Source organism: Lytechinus pictus, chromosome 7, assembly GCF_037042905.1.
Source record: "Lytechinus pictus isolate F3 Inbred chromosome 7, Lp3.0, whole genome shotgun sequence".
Taxonomy (NCBI): Eukaryota; Metazoa; Echinodermata; class Echinoidea; order Temnopleuroida; family Toxopneustidae; genus Lytechinus; species Lytechinus pictus.
Genome location: NC_087251.1, coordinates 34,491,928 through 34,515,125, shown reverse-complemented (window position 1 = coordinate 34,515,125; position 23,198 = coordinate 34,491,928). Strand labels below are relative to the sequence as shown.

Here is a 23,198-nt window from a genome sequence, read left to right as displayed (position 1 = left end):
GCAACTCCCATCTTAACGTCTTTTGGTCTGACGTGGCCGGGGTTCGAACCCCGACCTCCCGATTGTGAGACGGATGCTCTACCGCTGAGCCAACACACTGGTGGGCAATGAAGGAGAGAAATAATAATAAACCAATATTGTAAAAAAAACATGATAAAATCTTCATTTATATCACAACTTTGCAAGAGAAATTACCAGTTTCCAACAGCAGTCGAATTCAAACAACATGACTGTTTCATCTATGACTAAACCTTTCTCTTGGCTGCTCTTACTAAAATGGATTCCTTGTATCATGGAAATGAAGAGCTGGCTGAATCATCCATGGATTCTTACAACCTCATCTCCCATCCACATCAATATAACTCAGTGACCAACCAGAATCTGCCAGGATTAATATATTGCTATGCTCTGGCCAGCTGATGCAAAAATAGCCTTTTCCGCTCAGGTAGCTAGTCCCAACAAACCTACGTTAAATCTTGAGACAAAATAACAAATTGGGTTCTTATTACTACTTCCATTTCTGGCAGAGAGCTTGGGGGCTTTGTCATCACTATTTTCCAGAAAACAAATTTGAGCAAGCTAAAAGTAGTTTGTCACGTGTATGTGATTTAGAGTGAGGCTTGCAGTGGGAAATTCTCGTGCTTTGAATTTCATTTGAACATCTTGTTTCCGTGGTCATCTGTTATTTTTTCATACAAACATGGATATTGGCAATCAAACTTCTATCAGAGGTAGATGTAGAACCATGGAAACTATTAAAAGAAGCTCAGGAAGATGGTTCTAAATTGGCAAACCCTGCTGTGGGATTTTATGATTCAGAAATGTGATACTCGAAGGGGCTTTTCCAATCACTCAATGTCTTCTGCACAGCAACTTGGGTACTTCTTTCTCCTGGCAAGCAAGCACAACAAAACATAGATATTAAAACTATAATTATGGATGGAAAAGGAAAGAAAAATTCCCGGAAACAGCACACAAATCTTTCCTCGTTACATAAACTGGTAGAATTAGGGGAAAAAATCAATATATTTTTGGACTCTTTGACCAACATCTTTGATCTCACAATGAGTCAAACCATAATTTATTTGGTTGAATTGAGTACTATGGTGGTTTGTGCAAATGAAAATAAGAGACAAACATGACGGATCTCTGCTCTCCCATATAAATATTCTACATGTAACTGATCACATGTCAAGTGCTTCGCCTCAACCTTACATTCCGAGGGTCTCTCTCTGTAGAATCATACCATATAGGGTGTTACATGTACCTTCACGGCTCCAACACTTCCTGCGAACATACACCAAGGCTAGGGCTAGTCTGCAGGCACAGACCTTTTGTTTTATCATAGCGCACATAATGCACACTGCAGAGCCTGAAGTATGAGACTAGACTCGCTCACGTTCTGTGGCTGCTCTGACCTTAAAACACAAATAGGGCTTTGAACTCTAGTCTCCATCCTAGACACAGTGATATTTTAAAGTGTCAAATTTGAGTCTGTGCTTGTAGACTACTACAAGGTGATGGAAGAAATGTATGATGTAATATGTCGGCCTATTAAACGCCAAGGAGCCGAGGGCAGAAACCTTAAGCTGGCCTCTGATTAGATTTCTCTTTTCCTCGGTGTTACACCTGCACAGCGTTGCAAGCATAACTTTGACCTAAATCCCTCGGTCCAATTGGATCGTGGATTTGATAATGCAATGTTATTTTTCTGTGACAGCCATTGGCACGGTTATCAAAATGAAAAGGATTTAGCAATACTACGCTCCAGCCACTACCAATTGTCTGATATGATATTAAGTTGAGTTTCCACTCTAGTTATGATGAGCACGCCATTCATTTTGATCTTATAGATAATTATAAGGAGCATAGATAATACATTGAAAACTTTGTACTAGACCAAATAGCATCCCCACAGAAAAAACAGGTCACAAAATGCAACAATGAGGCAATATTTAAAACACTTCTTAAAACTTAATGATCCAAAATGTACCTAAATTCAACAAACTGAATTCAGCTACATGTCTTTTTCTTTTCTTTATGCTCTGAAGAGCACAAAGACAGAATTACATTATATTAATTGTGCTATTTAATAACTGTAAATTACCATCACCATTACATCGTCATCATCATCGTTATTTTTGGTCTGGATTAATGTTTAATTTTACACATGAGTTAGAATAAATACAGAATGCTCAGATTAAATACTTGTAACTCCATAAACAAACAAAAAATAAAGCATTCTTTTTCACAATGTTTGTTTATTTTTAGAGCACTATACACCATCTAATCACACACATGCAAAATTAACAATAATAATTGAAATCAAATCTAAGTAGGTTGATGGATGAGAATACGAGAGTGGGGGGAAACTGTGACCGCACAGCTGTGTTGAACGTCAGAAAAAGTCCATCCCATAAGTGTCGGCCCACGTCCATGCAATATTTAATTCCATTAACCACCGGGAAGGCCTCTGGCAGGAGAGCATACACCAGAGACATCATAAGCCCCATCATTGAACGCCAACATTTTGACAGCATTCTCGCCAATGCCTGGTGGTGATATGCTTTCAATGAAATGTTTCTCCTTGTTATCACAACATGCAATCTACTTGGGACCTTTTTTTTTTCTTTAACAATGCCCTATCAGTCTGTCAAAGTTTTGTGAAATGACCCCTCAGGTTTCAATCCTGCAAATTGAATGACTAGAAGTTGATCGCCCCCTTTTTTCACACTTACCCCCTTAACCACTGCATCCCCATTCCCCCCTTCCCCCTATCCCCCCTATCCCTTCTATCTGTCTGTCTTGACTGAAGCCCTGTTTTAATAGACAGTGCCTGAGCAGAGGGCAGGTAGAAAAAGCGGGGTAGAATTCCTCAACGAGGCGATAAAACCACGGATGGTATCCTCCGTGCGCCGTCTTAACAGACGACACTTGCTGAAATCCTACCCGGAAAGGTTACATACAAAGTTTAATTACCGACGAATATCGTGGATTTAAGAAAAAATGCCAATGCAATGGTATGAAAATTAGCTACCTTTAGTTCAGCCAAGATGAGTCTTGAGCTTTTGGTAAAACCTGTAGCATGCAACAAGCTTGATCAATGGGGTATTATATAGGCTAGCCTACAACTTTTTTTAGGGGGGTGTACAACAAGTAAAATATACTCGAAATAGAAATATAAAATTTGATTGTTTTGAAAATGAAAATTGATGGTTAACAACAATGTACATAAAAATGGTTATACTAACAAAACGGCAACATATTTGTAAACAACCCGATCTCTCTTTTTGACCATGCACTTATAAGGCACGCGCTTTGCACAAGTCATTGCGCAATATCAAGCTTTTCAGATGGACTGCACCCCGATCGCGTCTTAACAGAAGGTGCACCCGGGTATTAGCGAGGTGGAGGTGTTTTTCTACCCCGCTTCCACCCTTGTTGGAACAGGCCGAAAGTCTGAAAAATCCTTCCCGACAGAGTCCTGATTTTCTCCCAGTGACAGCGTCTTAATAGGAAAGGGGAATTTTTCGCCCTGCTTTTATCAAGGTAGGGCAGTCAGAAAAGTGTCTGCTAAGACGGGGTGTAAGTCTATCTCTGTTTATGTGTTTGTGCCTCTCTCTTACTCATTCCCCCCTCTCTCTCTCTCTCATTTAAATCCTACTGTGTTATCAAAAATGTTCCCTAAATGGTATTGCGATGTTTGTTGGTTCATGTTTCAGGTAACTGATAACACTATCTGGTTGCATTTTGATTCTTCTTAAATCTTATCTCCACTTTCCTCATTTAATCAAAATTTCTCTTGATGATAAAAGGGATTTATCTCTCTTTTGGTATGAACACTAAATGTTTCCCAGTTTCCCAGTATAGTCAATCTTTGATGAATACAGTCACAGAAAAATAATCATAGACTTTAATTCACATGTAATTGACACAGTTCATACAAGCTTGAGAGTTTGAAATTCTGATACTTTTGAATTTTTTTTCCCTTTTTTTTTTCAGCCATTTAATTGCTGGGCTATTGCCAATAATGGTATTTCATCAATATACTTTAAAAATAGATTTCAAGCACTTGCTTTGCAATTCAAGCACTTCACTTGAAAATGAAGTACATCTCAAGGACTCTTCAAGGCAAATTCAGATCCAATAATTTGTCAAGGGCAAATCCAATAGTTTTTCCAAAGCTTGTATGAATGCTGATGTATATCATGTAATTGGTGATGTTTCTTTTAATTTAAAAACTTCCTGCATTCTATCTTATCTGCTGCCAGTAAAACAAAGCTTAGCAATCATTATAGAATCTTTTTCTATGATTGACTATAATGTACAGGCCCCAGGGAATTAGTTCACATCTACCATAGATGTCAATAGCAATCAATAGAGTTCTAAAGATTACATCAACCTTATCTTTGACTTTTTAATATTCAGAGCACACTTATCTAGCACATTCAACTATCATTCTCCTACATTATTGAGAGCAATAATACATTCAAAAGCCCTTGTGGTTTCTTTGAGTGAAATACATAATTCTTAGGTGGAATATAAATGAGTAGATGATATCTAGCAATAAATGAATGAAAAAAGAATGTAAATCTGCAACTATATCAGCCATATCAGGGTGAGAAAGGGAGAAGATGAAAGGTAGAGTGGGGGAGAGAGAGAGGGAGAGAGGAAAAAATAATTAAGAGGGACAAAGATGGAAAAAGCAAGAAAGAGGGGGGAGACAAAGAGGGACAGAGAATAAGAGGGAGTAAGGGGGAAAGAGAGACAAAATAAGATTAAGAGAAAGACAGAGGGGGAAAGAAAGGGAAGAGGGGGAGAGACAAAGACAGGGGAGAAAAAGAGTAAGGAAAGGGGGAAAGAGATGGAAAGAGAAAAAGATACAGAGTGATAGAAAATAAGAGGGAGATAGAGGTAAAGAGTGAGAAGAGAACTATTGATGGTCATTGACCTTCCCTTAGGAGCTAAGCATATATCTTGAGTAGTATCCTTGTTCAATTCTCTCCCCCGATGGGATAACATATATCAGATTTCTTGTTCATGTTGTTTGGTTGGATATCCACAGCTGCACAAACCATGGTTTAATCAAGCAAAATACAATTTAAAATTATGATCATTTTAGATGCAGCGATTTTTGTAAAAATCGCTCATGTGTTGGCTTTTTTATACAGATTCGCATAACATCTATAGTAAACCGTAAAAGCATTCTCTATTTCAGAGCTCTTACAATAATTCACAATGAAGTGGACAATTTTTCCCCTATGAACCCAAAGAAAATTGTGCTGCTATAAAGAATGTTCATTAATATTTGGATAATCAGTAAAATAGCATATAGTCGAGGCCAGAAGTTTACATACACCCAAGAAATTCAAAGAAAAGTTGACACTTGCCAAACATAATAAAATTTACTGTACCTTATGAAATATTTGTGCTATCATGAATTTTTTTTATCAAACAAATGAGTATATCATCCCCCGTCATCACATTGCTTTGTCATCAGGAGCTGGAAAATATTAAGGTGTCATTTTCCCCAAAAATCTTCATATTTTAGACAAATAATAAATAAAAACTTGCCTAAAACAGTTGTGCTGGTTACTTCTCAACACAAACATTTCAGATTACACTTTTTTGTTCAGTGGTGACATATCATGATAGAAAATGTAATATAAATCATAGATTTGACATTCATTTATTTCTATGAAAAGATTTTAAAAATATAAAAACAAACAATAGAATACATTTGGCATGAATATTACTCTTTTTTCAAAGAAAATTCCACCTGAAATATACTTTAATCCCAATGGCATCTCAATCAGCTTAATACGCTCTTTCATTTCATATCAAATTCGCCATGGTAGTATTTATATTTCTGAAGATACAGTAAATTTTACGATGTTTGCCAAGCAAACAAATTTCACTGAATTCCATGGGTGTATGTAAACTTTTGGCCTCAACTGTAAAAAATATTGATGTGGATCCTTGTTATATGATAATCCATCCTCATATCAAACCTATCACCAGTCAATAGGACTAACTAGTCATTAATAGAAATCATTAGCACATTTTCATGTTCACAGATTTAAAAGTAATTGACTAGTCATGTGATACATTTCAGCCAATCATTTGATTAGGATATCAATGTCACCATTACATAAAGTTCTATATTGAGTGAGCTACACTGCGAATGGTCTCGGTTGCTCGTCATCGTGTTTCTTATTATACACAGCTGACAATGCTGCTTAAAATTCAAATAACTCTCAATGTCTCTGTCTGGACATGGATGATGGACAATAAGAGACAGGAATATTCATAAAGGATGTAAGCTACACAACCAAACTTCCTCACTTCAAGAATTATTACAAAGGATAGTACCATTTGAAGTGGCTGTGAGATAGAAGGAAATCAAGATTTTAATTTGATAATGTCAGTCCTGCTCCAAATATAGAACGCAATAGCGGCAAAATTACTTTACAAACTTTTGACATTAAATGTATCCCTCTGGATATGCAGTTAAATGAGTGATCAGCATTCAAAATTGTAAAGCAGAAAAATAAAAATTTGTATAAAAGTGGACAATTTATGTCAAGCTTCTATAAACAAAATAGAACAAGAATTATTCAATTTTCAAACCTCCATGAGAATTGACAATGGTATTACATGTAGGGGAAGGTGGGGGTAAGTTGAGCATAGGGGTAAGTCGAGCCACCACCCCTAGGCCAATAATGAATGAGGTCCGATATTATGGTGGTGCCATATAACCCCTAACCCCTCCACATTCTTATCAATGTTGAAACAAAACAAACAAATTCAGAGGGAAAAATACACATTTCAGTCAAAAAAAGTAAAAAAGGGTGTGAAATAGATTTTGACATAGTTTTTGTGGCTTAACTTACCCCATGGGTGGGGCAAGTTGAGCCATTTGACACCTTTTTTTTCAAAGGTGACAGTGACTTTCAGTGTGGAAGTAGAATGTTATAGGTAAAAATGTTTCCCAAGAATTAAATTTGAAGGCAAGGTACTTATTTCTACAAGATTTTGAATCATATACATAAGTTTTAACATGAAAAAAGCAAAAAAATGGCTCAACTTACCCCGCCTTCCCTTAATTATTTTAAAGAGTTGCAATTTATTATCTCTGTTTTACTCCAATTTAAGTTTGACTTCCAGACCAGATTTACTCAAGGCTTGGGTGTAAGAAAACCATTTACCAAGCACATGCACTTTACTGAGCTTACAAATTATGTATTCAGTTCAATACTTAGCCTTTTACTAGTAAGCAAAACACTTATTGGGGAGCATTGTGACATCACATTTTTGTTGCCAACTTACTCGCCACTAGCACGTTGCACCAAAAGTGCTACTGTATAATTCTGCAAAGCTCAGGATGATTGTGTATACAAAGCAAATGCGATTACCAAAATATTTGGCTAAATTTCATTGCTAGATTCATGAAGTGAATATCAAAATCCCTGAATCAACCTTGCATCTTATCCGAGCAATACTGTAAAAGTGAAATGCTCATTTTTTTCTTACTTCAGTATCAAATTTAATTCCAGTCAAGTATTGCACTGATTGATCTTTCTAAATATAACGGTCCATTTGCTAAAATTCAGGTGACAGTACTTAGAAAGGGGGCCGAGAGGGAGGTTATGATGATGATCATAGATCTCTATAGATTCCATTTGGGGAATACCCATCCACAGGTCAATCTAATCATCAGAGTGAAATACTAGTAAAACCCATTTCAATAAATGGACCAATATAGATCTACATCTATCAGGCAAGACATCTCTTTTACTCTTCGATGTATGTATAGTGGCAGTGCACATGCTGCCATACACATACATGGTTTGAGAGTTGCAGGGGAGGGGGGCAGGATCCCCCATAAGATCTAATTGTATCTCTTATATTAAAGTGAGAGCAAACACTATGTTAGGTCTCTCATTAACATTATATTTCTAATTTATGATTTTCTATCTTGAATATATCTTTTTTCTTTGTTATAATGGCGTTTATTTTTTGCCTTTATTATGTATCATAATTCACACAATCGTCATTGTATTTTTCTTCATGCCATATTTTACCAGTATTCCCAGTGCATTGGTTGGTTGGGCGGAGGGACCATCCGGTCACAGTGATTAAGTTTGCTCTCCTCTTCCCTGGCCACCAACTGATGCACTGGGCAAAGTGCTATCAAATATTGCACATACCTGTATAATTTTTATGTCGTTTTATGTAATGTTTGATATTGCTTTGTAATCTTAAATATGTTTGAAGTGCCGAAAAAATCATAAATAAATAAATGAACTGTGTTTCATAAATTTATAATTAGTCTTAAACTATACCCTTTTGAGATCAGCCAATCTATACTTCAGAGAATGGATTAACCTATAATTTTATTTGTATAGAGACTAACATGGTTTTGAGGGAAAAGGTACCTGCTTTGCATGAGCATAAACATAAGTCTGTGTAGTTTGTTTCCAGTGAAAAAAATGCATGAGCATGTATCTAAGAATGAATTATTTAAAGATGTCCATCCTTAAAATATGATGGTGATGATCTCCATTCAAGATGTTAGAGGATCTTGGAACTGGGATTGCATAATGGGGGCAGTTTCACATTAGTCGGATAACCAACAAGGACTATGGAATATTGATTTGAAAACAATCATTTTTTTATCCATAGCCCTTTTAATGTAACCATTAATGAGTGGGCCTATGATTCATAATCCACTATATCCACTTTAATAAACACCGAATGGAAAATAGAGACACAATATTAGTTATTGAAGAGTAGAGGGAAATTTGATTTGGGCATTATGAAGCACTTTGTCAATATACTTTAAAGCTAGAAGGACGTTACTCCATACACGAATGTATTTCCTTCTGACTCTCACCTATGTGAGAATCTACAGTAGATGTGAAGTTATTATAAAAAATTCACATCTTTCCTTTTTACTTATTCATTTACTTTCACTTGGTTGCACACCCTGATCAGTCAAATACAGATAGGTTGTCTTACAGACACCCTGGGATGTCTGGTTAAGTTCATGAAAAAAAGACTTCCTTGTACCTTCCAAGCTGAATGAAAGTAAATGACATTTGAGAGAGCTCATACATGCATTTTTCATTCGTGAATAAGGACATCAACCTTATAAATTGATTAGTATTCCTACTTTTCTATGTTTTATTTTGTATCAGATTATAATCCATCATTTTTTCATTTTAACACAACATTGTTTTGCACACTTTGTAATCTAGCAAATGGAAAGGTGACTGTGCAGCATTTTCTTTTAATCTAAGAAACCATTTACAAGTTTATTTCAATATTTCATTTTAGACATGAAAATATTATACATACAAATGTAAATGTAAATGATCTGTAAAGAATGTTCAAACAATACTTGCATTCACAATTCTTGCAATGGAACAACTCTTTTGAAATTCTTGACCAAATTAATCTAACAACACAGTAAAAAAAAAATGCTGTTTAAAATTTTATACAATGTTGTTTACTACATGAACCTTAAAGTAGTTGTTAAACAATATAAACAACCTTGCATAATTCATTGAGAATTATATCTCAAAAATAAAATATTAAATGTGTTTAAGATTGTAAATACTTGCTTAAACCATTTAAACTACTGTAAGGTTCATATGGTAAGCATCATTGTATAAACAAATTTAAACAGTGTTTTTGCTCCTATCTTGTCTCCTTTCTTCGGTCTAGTGATCAAGAAATATGGAGATACAGACCACCAAAGGCAGCAAACTTTGTAACTGATCAATTGGCTTGAGAAAGTCCACAGGAGTGGACGAAAGATTGCCCCAAATAAATTATAGGTTGGTTGAAGCTTAAAATTTACTTAATCATCCCCAACTGATGGAAGTTTTCTGTAGTGTTTTTGCTGTGGAGCATTCATAAAATTGAAAGAAAAATTATAACAATTGCTTACAGGATCTAAATACACAAAATATAAATAGTGTAAAAATTTATCTACTCACATTAGCGATATTTGTGGAGCAGAATCCATGATCTAAACATTCCATTCCTTCCGGAGAGACAGGATAATGACAATCCCTCTGTTTGACAGTGATATTCACTCGCAGACCATACTGGCATTGGTATAATGGGTTGCCGGTATCATGAGCTGCATGGAGAAAGAGAAAAATGAGACAAGATTGGATATTTTTGGATACATGATTATCTCCAACTCAATTTTCATTGGTCAAGGTGTAATGGTGTTGATGTATTTTACATTTAACCTTGCCTTAACATGCACAATGAAGGACACATACAATACTTGCAAAGTTAGAAATACAAGTTAATAATTATTCTTTTCATGTTTCTATGAGAAGAAGCAAGTTAAATAGAATAGCATTGAATGTAAAATGTTCCTGAAATATATCCGCAATTAAAAACTCTTTTTAAATAAGGTGCAACCCGACACCCCACCCAATACCCCCTTATATAACACATAAATTTTTTTTTTTAATAAGGTGAGAAGAATGAGAGAAAGAGAGGGAGGGAGAGACAACATACATGTAAAATAAATGAGAAAACAGAAAGAGAACAAAAAAAAGAAGGACAAACAAGTAGCAAAACACTGACACAAAACTAACTTTTAGAATGACAACAGAATAACAGCTGGCTTTACTTTTCATTCTAGAAATGACCATTACAATAAGTCTGTAATGGGTTACACTAAGTCTGGTACAATTTAAGAAATGGACTGGTGATCCCGTTGGTGATCCAGCCTAAATGGGCCGTGATACTTTTGACGATGCCCTCACATCACAATGGGTTAGGACTGTCACACAAAGGTTTTTTTTCTTCTCTCAACTAGACATCTTCTCCCAGCTTCTCCACATCACCTTTTAAAAAGGACAGTCCACCCATGTATCAAGTTGATAAGGATGAACTAAAAGAAAGTTTTGCTTCTTTGATGCAATAAAAGGGCATTTTCCAAAAGGGGAAACACTCAAGTCAAGTTGTTCATGACTAACACTTTTCTGACAAGGTAGGTGATTCTTCTCAAAACTGGTAACTCTGAACATAAAAAAATGGGCGAAGCTCCCATGGAGTCACAAAATCATGTAGTATATTCTTCTTTATTTAGAAAAAAAAATCACTCATTACATTTAAAAGGTAAGGGGTGAATATCAAAGGATGAAATTGCAATTTCAAGAGAGGAAAAACAATGATAAAATGACCAAGAACATAACAAGAAATGCCACAGACTTGACAAGGTGATGTATCACCCAGGTAAGTGCCGCTATGCCATGCTTATCATGTATGTCACCTAGCATTTCTCCTTTAATCAGGATGTTTATGGGTACTTTCATATTTGTTTCAGGTTAACAATATTCTATTCCGAGCACGCTCGCAAACATTGCTCTCCCAATCTGCCCTGCATGTGAAGCACCATTAGGGCTGGCAGTAAACTACTTCAGCATTGTTTATACGTGGGACTATTAACTTTCATAACACTGGGCCTGGCTGCATCATTTAAGCTGTCTGCATGCTTTTTAGGACTAACTAAAGGTCAACCACTAACCAACTTATTCAAGGGACACTGCTCCATTTTTCATTCCTGACAACCTGTATTCAGGTCGCTTCAAGATGTAACAAATCTGTCCTATCGAGTCAACCCCCCCCCACAAGTTGCCTGATGGTTCCACTACAGAGCCATTGGAATTACATAGTCCTATTTAAACATGTTATTTCTCTCCTTCATATTACTCTACATCTTTGTCCATGTTTATCTAAGTCACCTCGTCTGCTTCCCTGAGTTTCCAGAATTCTATAACACTATCTATGTACTCAGTTGTCCAGGTGTTTTAATATGTCTACTGCCCCATTTACATCTGTGGGCCTTTGTAGATAGAGTTGCACTTAAACACAGCTCAAGAAATCAAGCACAAGTCCCTCATACGAGGGTTTCCTTACTTGAAAATCAAGTTTCGTAACTTTCGTTTGATTTTTTTTAAATTGCATTTGATTGCTGGTCTATCAATCAGCGTTGGGTGATTGTATCTTGCTCATTGTATAATCTCCTTAGGGTGATGCGAGAGGACCGTATGGTAAAGTACAGATTCGTGACGATACTAGGGTCTAAAAAATTTCTTTAGTGCAGAGTTATACAATTTTTTTTCGAAATGGTAAGATTGCAGCCCTTAGACACATCATAAGCTCATCAGACCATCAGCACAAGGGCATGGTAAATTTTATGGACATCCTACAATCAGGTGATAGGATCTCCATAGGGCCTCTGTACGGCTTTCTCTTTGGCACTCTATTATGCTTTTCACACTGCATTTCCTTAACCCCATACTATCTTTTTTGGGGTTTCACACTATCTTTCTTAACCCCATACTATTTGCTTAGCCGGGGTTAATGCCTTAACCCTGGACTATCGCACAGCGCATGAATATTGATGATTTTGCCACACAGGGGGTTATCAACGTGCAATTTCAACTTATTTGATTGGCTAATGCTTAGCCCCACTTTTCCTTAGCCTGGTTTGGTTTCACACTGCAGTTCTTAGCACCGCAATTAGCTGGCTAACCCTGCTTTTTAGCAGGGCCATACCATACTATTTACCGTGCTAGTCCACTTTGGTAAAACGTAGTGTGAAACTGAAGTGTGCTAAGCTTAACCCCGGGAAATTGGTGGGGCTAAGGCCACCCCCTTAGGCCCACCTACTTCCCAGGTTTAAGGAAAAATCCTGTAGTGTGAAAAGCATATATGACGTCAAACAGAACTTGTCTTGAGAACATTGTCTTCACAAATATTCAAAATGCGAGAATAACTTGTTGTTTCAACAGACCCTATTCAAATGAAGCAGAGAGTTTGCCAGTATATAGACATATCTTCAAACAATCACACTCTTGCACTGCTTTAGAAGTTGAGTGGAAATAAGATCAAATACACAAGTTGATTCATCGGTTACCAGTGAAAGATAGATTGATCTTCAAACTTCTTGTAATTGCTTTTTAAATGTCAGCATAAATTGCCCCCTTTTTACTTACAATAGCTTCTCAATGATTATTACCCAATTAGGCAGCTACGTTCAAGTAACAGAAAGATTTGAGAGTTCATTTATCTCGTTTTCATAGTAATTGCTGATCACAAGTCTTGATCTGACAAAAGTTCACATTGTTGATAATTAAGTGTGCTAAAAGCTTTTATCTTAGTAAATAAGTCGCTGTAAAATCCGTGTAATGGAACATCTGTTTCATCATGCCTCGAAGATCGTTAATTTGTGTTTGACATCATGTCACACAGACCTAGCTAGAATGGGAAGAGAAAGGACAGACGAAGGGGAAAATAAATGAGAATGACAAGCAAAAGGATGAGAGGGAAAAAATATCAGAATGACAAAGTAATAAGGGAGAAAGATATAGATATAGTTTCAGATAGTACCCCAAGCCCAACAATGTTGTAAACTGCACAAATTTTCATGTGTGCCTCTGATAAAAATATCATAACACATTTAAATTGAATTATTGATAAATGCACTTGGAGCTAAATATCAGATGAAAAAAAGTATGGCAAAGCAAGGCAAGAACTTTCTTTGTTTTTAAATTCGGTGTTTAATACTATTCCACACTTATGGTATTTTAAACTGCTTTGGGAACCGTCAAAATTTCCATGCCAAGCCTTCTTTTCTGCTGAAAGAAGCTGTTGAATTATTTCCCCTGGGTGTTCCTGTTGGCATAACCAACATTAGCGGATGACGGGGAGGTCGAAAGACCTATCAACTGCTATTTGCCGTACGTGTTTGCCAATCTCATGCACAGATGTGCCAGCAGAATACAAATATGCATTTACCATTGCCTCTTTTAGAGCAAATAACACTGTTTAATAGATGATTGCCAACTAATTAGATTGATTTCTGCATTGATGTTAATGCTGTTGATAATGGAAGGTACAATGGGTGGACAGGGAAGATAATCGGTGTGAGAGGAGATGGTTGGGAGGGGTAATCGGAGAGATTCACGATGGTGGAGTGGGTACAACAAGGGGTGCCAAGAGGCAGTGGTGAAAGTGAGGGGGTAACATAGTATGGTGGTGATAATGTTGGTGATGATGGGAGGTTCAAGGGGTGAAGAGGGATGGTAATTGGTGTCAGGAAGATGTTTGGGAGGGGTAATTGGAGAGATTCAGGATGGTGAAGTAGGTAAAAGAGGTGGTAGGAGAGGCAGTGGAGGTAGTGAGGGGGTAATTGTAGTGTGCCAGTGTCAATGTTATTGATGATGAAAGGTACATCAGATAGATGGTTAACTAGGGTAATGGAAAAGATTCAGGAAGGCAATGAGGGGTACAAGGGAGGTGAGGGGGTGGGGTGAAATAGGCAGTGGTGGTAGTGAGGGGGTAACTTATAGTGCATCAGTGTTTATTGATGATGGTAGATACATCAGGTCAACAGGGAGGGTAATTGGTGTGAGGAAGATGGATGGGAAATGTGAAATAGTTGGTAAGGTGAAGAGGGGCACAACAGGTAGCAGGAGGCAGCAGTGTTTGACTAAAGCATGGTAGTGTTAATGATACTGATGATGGGAGGTACATTGGGTGGAGAGGGAGGATAGTTGGTTTAAGGTGGATGGGAGGGGTAATGGGAAAGATTCAGGGAGATGAATAGGGGTGCATGAGGGGAGTGCAAGAGGCAGTAATGGTAGCGAGAGTGTGGTGTGGTAGTGATGCAAGGGTTATTTGATGTGATGATAGTAGTAGTGTCAGATGTTACACTGTTGTGTGTTATTATGGTAGCAGGATGGTATTACATATGTTAGTAGTGTAAGAAGTTAATCTACTTATCTACCTGAAAATAAGACATTTGGTGTAATGAGTAAGAACTGAAGGGGCATCAATACATGGCCATGTGGATGAGATGCAGAGGCAGAAAAAGGAATTGTGTGTAGTAACAAAAAGACAGACAAACGACGAGACATAGGGAAAAAGTAATTTGAAATGGCAAGTAACAAGCGAGGCATATAACGTATCTCTCCCTGATAAATAATATATTTGACAAGGGGGTAGGGTAATGAGGTTTGGGTAGGTGATCGGGGTAAGTGATAGAGGTGATTGATCTGGAAAATGAACGGTGATAAAAATGGGAAAAGAGGAGTATACCCAGGGTGACTCAATGGTCATGTGGTATAAAAGTCACATGATGCATTTATACCCAACTGATCACAGAAAGTAGCTGAAATTTACCCATACAAAAAATTCTACCCAGATTAGAAAATACCAGGTACTTTGTTGGTGTGAAAGCAATTTACTTATTATTACTGTAATATTAATATTCTGAAGAAATACCCACGAGTCAGAAGGTTCTCTTTAAAAATACAAGAAATTTAAAGGGACTTTTCCACAGACTTGGGAGTTTTTGCAATATTTAAGTGTTGGTGAGTCTTAAAGAACCTTTTAAGGGAGGAGTGTTAATGCCATAGAAATATTCTTGCATACTTTCAAACATTTCAGAAAAAGTCATTTACGTCACAAAGTCATCTCTACAGCCACACTACATTAACCCTTTAACTTCAACAATCCTGTGATTCCCATAATAAGCCTATGGTGCCTACAGAATACACATATCAATGAATTGTTATATTACTTTTGTCGTGCGGTATGAATACTAAGTCAATTATACAATTAATCTTTACATTAAATATTCTAGCATACAGTCCATAGACCTGAAGGTGTAACAGCTTCTTCTTGCTTCATTCCATCATCTTATGAATCCCAGTTAAATTTCTTCCAAAGCAAAAGAAAAAAAATGGATGTGTCTATTAACTAAAATTCCTCGAGGAATTATACATCGTAAATTCATTTCTTCTTGATTTCCTGCAGTGTACTGTATATTATTTTCTTTCTGCTGGCGTTATAATTGAATTTTGACTCCTCTCTGTCTCCACTTCATGCCCTTCACCTTTGCAAAATATCAAACAGACTTCTTCCTCCAGAGAAAAAAAAATTCTTCAAGTGATTTATCGGAAATCGGCTAATTAAAAAAATACAAGGCAAACTTTTTCAGACAGAAACAAACAGAACATCTTCAATACTGCAGGAATGTCAATATTATCTGTCTGTCATTCCACTGTTTTGGTCTTCGATGTAATATCATGGAGAATATTAATATTAGCTAAATTTTGTCCTCTTAATACCACATGGATCATACTAAAAAAAAATAATGTTCACACAATTGATTTAAAATCCCAGTCCAGTTGAACAAAATTAAATTTTCACAGACATTTATGATAATTGTATTATGTAGCTAGATGTACAAACAAAACAATCCAAAATGCAGCAAAAAGTTTATTTTTTCCTATAATTCCTGTACAACATGAAATGCACATAAAAATTATAAACAACCCTTCCAGTTGAAGTTTATATTATCTCTTTCCCGCTCTCGACAGTTTACATTTCTTTAGTATAAATGCTCATTTATAATCAAAGATTTAAGGACGTTCCACAGTTAAAGTGAAATCCATGTCATTTTCACCAAACTTTGCACATAGATACTTTAGAACCTTAATATTCAAAATATGCAAAAATTAACATAGGTCCATGTGCTTGATTTTTTGCTACAGAGCTTCAAAGTTCACCCAAATTGATGTTCTTAAGAATTGCGTATTCAAAAGAATTTGGCATTTTTAGACCGCCCAAGATTACTACAATGAGTTTAAATCTCTATTACTCAGTCAAAATACGTGAAAAAGTAATCAAATTTCGCAAGAGAATTGTAATAATAATTATATCGTTAGAATGGAGAATATATTTATAGTGCTATTTGTTTGCAATTTTAAGTTTAACAGCACTGTCAATTCTTAAAAATGGTGTAAAAGATAAAAAAAATCCCAAACTAAGAAATGTGAAATTTCAGTAACAAACTACAAAAGTACAATAAATGCTGCACTTTATTCAAAATCCATGTCATTTTCACCAAAATTTGCAGAGTTGTAGAGGAAGGTATATCTAAGAGGTACAAACATTAAAAAATAGGGGTTCATGTGCTTGTTTTTTAATTATTAGCAATTTTATTAGAGCAAATGTGCCTTTTAAAACACCGAAAATGCGCCGAATGCTTTGTATCTATGTGAAGAAAAAGTCAAAACCACTCTACCATTTATTCAAACTTGGGGTAATATTTGTGATTCTTGGCAGCACTGCAGAGTAAAGTATTTTGAAATTGTAGAGAATTTTTTTTGAATGGTCCATGGAACAATTCCATTTGTTAGCTTCATAAAATAACGCATCGGATCTGCAGTTAAAGTGCAGAAGATGAGAAAAATCAGCTCATACCCGCAGCTAATTAATCACCTGTTCATCCATTGTGACGTCAGTGCGCGGAGTGTAAACTATGCGCAGATCATAATGCGCACAAACATAACTGTGGAACGTCCTTAAATTGTTTTTTTTTTCAATTTGCTGGTCTCTTTAGAATTTATCACATATACAACTTTTTTCTGCCAATCATTTCCTTCCTTCTTTATCTCTATATCAATTCAAGCCAGACTTTCAAAGTGTTGAAAGTGCATCGCCAATGAATTATCGCATAATTATTACAAATAAAGATTTAACTGCCACTAACTTTCTTGAGCATCTTTTCTTGCAAGATAATCTAATAATAGTTCACTTGTAAACCTATCAAGATGAACATAAGAACACATTAATCTGATTAATTGATATATTAAGCTTTGATGGCATTATTACATTCAAAAGCTTTAAAAACTGATATAAAGTACAGTCCCTACTTCTTTACGCTACAGTGCCATCACATTGAATAAATTGGTGAAACAAATTCTGGCATCCTCCCTACTCCTATCCCGAAGTACTCTAAGGATTTCCTCTCAATTGAGAATTATTCCCTTCGACTTGGCTTGCACAATACCATGAAAGAGAAATCCACATTATACGCTCCAACACCTTTTCATAATACCAATTCTTCTACAAGAGAGCACATAAAAATCATGTAGAGTTCAATTCTACTCTTTATTACAGTGAATACACATTTTGTTTATGAAAAGTTGCTGTTCATTTCTATCATTTGAAATTGCTAAATGATGCCTCTAAAGTTGGTTTTCACCTGCTATGATTTCCTATAAATCTTATCAGATACTAAGTTGCAGATATCATTTCAAGTAGAAAGATATCTAGAAATTACTTGACATCGTTCCAAATAGATCAAAACTTATTTATTTCGTGATTGGGAATTTTTTCAAATTTTAATTTGCTTCCTTATAATATTTTCTAACAGAGAGAAAAAAGATAAATGCTAACTAAGAAAACATAATCTATGTTAGAGTCGCAATATCTTTCAATATGTCACAGCTAGTTTGTAATATCATATATACAAGAAGAAGGTAAATAGTCACACCCCTGATTTAATACACAAAATCCCTAATCTATTCATTTCACTCAACCAATAAGAAAAGCAATATGCTCTTAATCAGTTTTCCCAAATTGATTTGGCCTTTTGCATATGAAAACAACAAATATATCTGCGCTTACTTATTTGTCCATACTTGATATGTACCCAACCATTTCTTAAAAAGCTATTACCCTTTTTTGCAAGAAATAAGCTGTTCTTTTTGGGGGCACTTTTTTTTCTTTTCTTATTTTCTGTTGGCTATGAATAAGTCTGGTTCTCCATTTTTTATCTTCATATCAATCGTAACTCTATGGAAATCCATCAGTGTCATAATTTTTTCTACAGGAAATTTGCACAATGTCCTTGTTAAACAAAGAGAAGCACAGTGAATTTTCAAGAAAACAATGAATGCATGAATATAAATCATAGTTAGAAAATATTTTGAACAAATATGCATAATAGATGTTGATGTTGCTGGCCGTCCATAGTTGCGATTGATCAGATCAATCGCAACTCTTTTTAAAACGGGCCCCTGATGCATAGATAACTCTAGCCCATACTCTGTCTTTTTTTACGAGTCATGCAACAGCTACAGGGCTGGGATAATGATGATGAAATATTTTTTTTAATCTCTCTTTAAAAAAACAATAATTTATTCCTTCTAAGAATACTTTTTTGGGGGGAAGGGGTAGAAGATTTGCATCTCTGAGTTCCAATTAAATCATACTCTTGAACAGGAATCACTGTGGGTACCAGTATCTCCATTCCCATTCTGACAAAAAAAAAATTACAAAAACAGGAGCTTAAAGTTTGTAGTACAATCACATGCTTATGCATGCATTGGCCTATTTTTTTTTAAACTGATCTGGAAAAACATGGCATTCTGTACTTCAGGCCAACTCTCTCAAGTACTCACAATTCTGAACACAACATTCTAGCTCTTGACCTGACTTTCGATCAAGAGTAATATCATCTGCTCTAATGCGATTATCCAGAACATAATACGCCATGTTCATGCATGGAGAGGGGGGAAGGGAGGGCGCATACAGTATACGGATTACAACCCAAGTGACCAAATTCATTGGATAAAAAAAGATTACTGTATTATTTTGTAATGTTGATCCTACACTCTAAATGTCAAAGATTTTTCAAAGACTTTTTTTCGAGATGAAAACAAAATAACATGCAGAGTATGTCTGTTGATGAGACCAATTTCTCAATACTCTTAGCTTTTAAAGCAGGGACCCCTTTCATAAAGGATTTTGATTATGGTAACTTTGCCACTATTATAAATACCATGGTAACAGGAGTCAGCAGCCAATCAAAATCAAAGTTTCCAAGGTACTTACCATAAAGGCAAAATTACAATAGTTGCAAGTCTTCATGAAACTGGCCTCTGATATAAGAAGTAAATTTTCTAATTTTTCCAAAAACAAAAATCTTTAATCACTTACAATGCTTTATTCTTGTTGAATATAATGAATTTCTACAATGTGTAGGCATGATTTCCTCTGATTTCCTCCCCATCACATTTCGAGTATGTTTCCTGAAGGTAATGGATGAAATGCTAGTAAGCTCCCGTTACCACGGTAAAGCATGAATTCCATGATTCCTCTGACACACTAGTCAAGATATTGAAAACGGTGAAGACAATATCTTCAGGCATTCATGCTTCCTGGAAAGAATCTTTCTCTCTCAGCAATTCAAAATGGGTATCATCATCGCAGGGTGGCAAGGCCTTGCGTTTCAAATTCATAAGCAAAATCTTCTTTTTTCTCTCTCTCCTTCATTGAAATGACTAGCTCATCAAGTGTCCAAGATATATTGTGTCCAAATCCCAACTAAGTATGAAATCAAAAGAGATTCAGTGTTGTGGCAGCTATATTTCCATTTTTATTGAGCGTGAATAGTGATTTCAGGACAGAGATTTTATGACTGATTAAAAAACTATTTACACACTATCTCAGATTTATTTACACTTCATTCTTCCTCATTCTTTTTATGTATAATTTTTATTGTTGCTCTGTACAAAGAAAATGTAATATGATATATAGATATTATTGTACTTCATATCTATAATTTATTTGTGTAATCAAAGTGTGTTTCAATATATACTCTTTTTCTGCTGATATTGAAACTGATTACTCATATAGATTTTCCCACTTGATGACAATGAGGCAACCAAATGTCAGCATTTGAGAAATTAATTGGTTGACTCCCCTCTGATCTTAAGCGGCTCATTAATCTAGTAAATGGATTCCTATAACAAAGTCCCCCAGGATAAGCTGCTATCTCCTCTATTGTTCATAATGTCTTCCAAATATTGCTTCTTACCACTCCCAAGGATTGAATCAATATCTTGAAAATGTCACTGCTCTCCAGTGAATCTAAAAATGATCACAATGATTGGAGAGGTAGAAATGAATTCCGCATTGCGCAGTGGTCAAAACAGTGGTAAAACACATTAGGTAAATGTACTTTTCATAGATTTGGCATGATAAGGATTTGGCATTGCTTCTATACAATTCTATGCACATGATTAAAATGTACTTTTCCTTTGTGATATTAAGATCTCATCACAACATATATGGTATTTATGAATGAATGAATGCAGTATGGCCTTGACTGTTCTTTTCAATCCCTTAATGAAGATGCACTGTGCTTTTAGGATACAACTAAATTTCAAATAAGTCACATCTTGTAGCAAATAGTACAATAGCTTCAATATAGTTTTTTTTTAAGGGAAGTAATAATTGCAAATCTCCTAGCATATCATCTTTTCAAATGTCCTTGGTAAAAATAAATATTTCACAAGTCTCCATAACTTGACCTAGCAAAAAATAAAAATGAAGTTTAATTATTTTTTAATTGTTCAAGCCAACCTCCATTCTTAAGATGAAAACAGAACAGCATACATGTTTATTGATAAATGACGATAATATTATGTATAGTAATGTTTAATTCTCCTAGGGTCGCCACCTCAGTTCCAAGACTTACAACATTTTCGTTATTGGAAAAATATATGGTTGGAAAGACCAAGATGGTTGCTTGACAATGGTATCCTTATTTTTACACAAAACCAAGAATCAGACAAAATATCGCAAAAAGAGCTATATGCTTGTATTTTCGGTTTGTGTGGTTTACATTTTCCCTATACAAAACTGCCAGAGGGGACACAACAACCCTGACCGTGATTCAATGCGCACAATCAAGCAAAACGTTGTATCGCTTTTTCACATGCAAAGTCAATGCAGTGCACATATGACGGTTTGCTATAGTACACGTTTCCAACAGGATTTGCGCATTTATAAAAAAAATCGTATGGCATCGATGTGAAAATCCCAACATATCTCAAAAACTAAAATAAAATTGCTGTCTAGAAATTTTAAGTATGTATAGTATAGGACTTGTACCGTCATAATCTGCAAAATTATAAAAGACAATTTTTTTTTTTAACCAAAATTGAGAGATACGATGATTTGGTTGAACATCAACGATTTGTCCATTGATAGTTTAGAGAAAGAAGATAAGTGAGGCATCTCTTATCTCTCTTTTCAACTGTTAACATGTATAATTTGATTTTAGCTGAAATTTCTTGTCTTCCTATGTATTTTCCTTTAGCGCTTAGAGACATTCTTTGTGATAAGCGCTATATAAATGATGTTAATTATTATTATTATTATTATTCCCTCTTATCCTTTCTTTTAAATCCCTTCCTTTCCTCCTTATTCCCCTTCTAAATTGCACTCCTATAGAAATTCAATATATTTGCTCATCCCTGCTCTCTATCCTTTTCTCTCTATCTCTTTCCTTTTAAATTATTATATTACACACATGTGTTACAAAGCTTCATGAAAATATATATTTTTTTAAAACTTAATCTTCCAATCAACTAAACAATATTGAATTCCACTACATTCACAAATTTAACAATTCAGTCCATCTATAATTTGGAATACTAAGCAAGACCTTTGTATGAAACATGAATTGCCATAGATGTGAATTTGCATTCAAGTTGTGCACAGGACAACTTAAAGGAGAATGAAACTCTTGGAGCAAGTTAGCTTTTGTGAAAGCAGAAAAATCAAAGAATAAGATCAACAAAAGTTTGAGTAAAATAGGATAGCAATAGAAGAGATATGAGCATTTGAATGTCGAGATCACTAATGCTATGGAGATCCTCCCATTGGCAATGCGACCAAGATCTATGATGTTACAGATGAACAACTCTCCCCTTTTGGACACTGAAAATATACCCCAAAACATCTCTTTTTGCTCATTCTAATCATATGACAAACGATTCATCAATGATATAATGTTGTGAAACCTCTGTACTTATCCTCTCATAAAGAGAACACCTCACCTTGTGATAGACTCTATAAAAGTGAGAATATAAGTGAAATAAGTACTAGAGTAATGAGGGAGTTGTACGTGTGTGACATCACAGATCTTGGTTGCATTGCCAATTGGAGGATCTACATGGCATTAGTGATCTCGACATTCAAATGCTCATAACTTTCTTATTATTCATTCAATCTTCCTCAAACTTTCAACAATATGTTTCTTTGATTTTTCTCTTTGATATGGATTCAGCTGGTTTCAATGGTTTCATTCTCCTTTAAATCCTGGGACTAATCATGCAAACATGGGATCTCGGTCAACAATAACACTTGACTGACTCCCTCTTTAGTTCGTCCTCTCAAAATAATTCATTAGGATTCCCTTACACACCGTTTCTTGATTCGAAAGACTTGTCTTACGTTTCCCCGTCACAGAAAGTATTCATTAGAATTCTACACTGACTCGGAGGATGTCGGGATAC

The 23,198-nt window shown here is 35.5% G+C and overlaps 1 protein-coding gene across 1 annotated transcript in view; it reads right to left on the bottom strand.

Annotated features, from left to right (window-relative positions):
- The window catches only part of LOC129265240 (fibropellin-1-like), a 72,502-nt gene that overhangs the window by 27,403 nt on the left and 21,901 nt on the right, over nt 1-23,198 (bottom strand). The window contains exon 3 of the mRNA XM_064101484.1: nt 10,005-10,150. Within this exon, the coding sequence (XP_063957554.1) occupies nt 10,005-10,150 (146 nt within the window). The remainder of the gene's footprint in view (nt 1-10,004; nt 10,151-23,198) is intronic.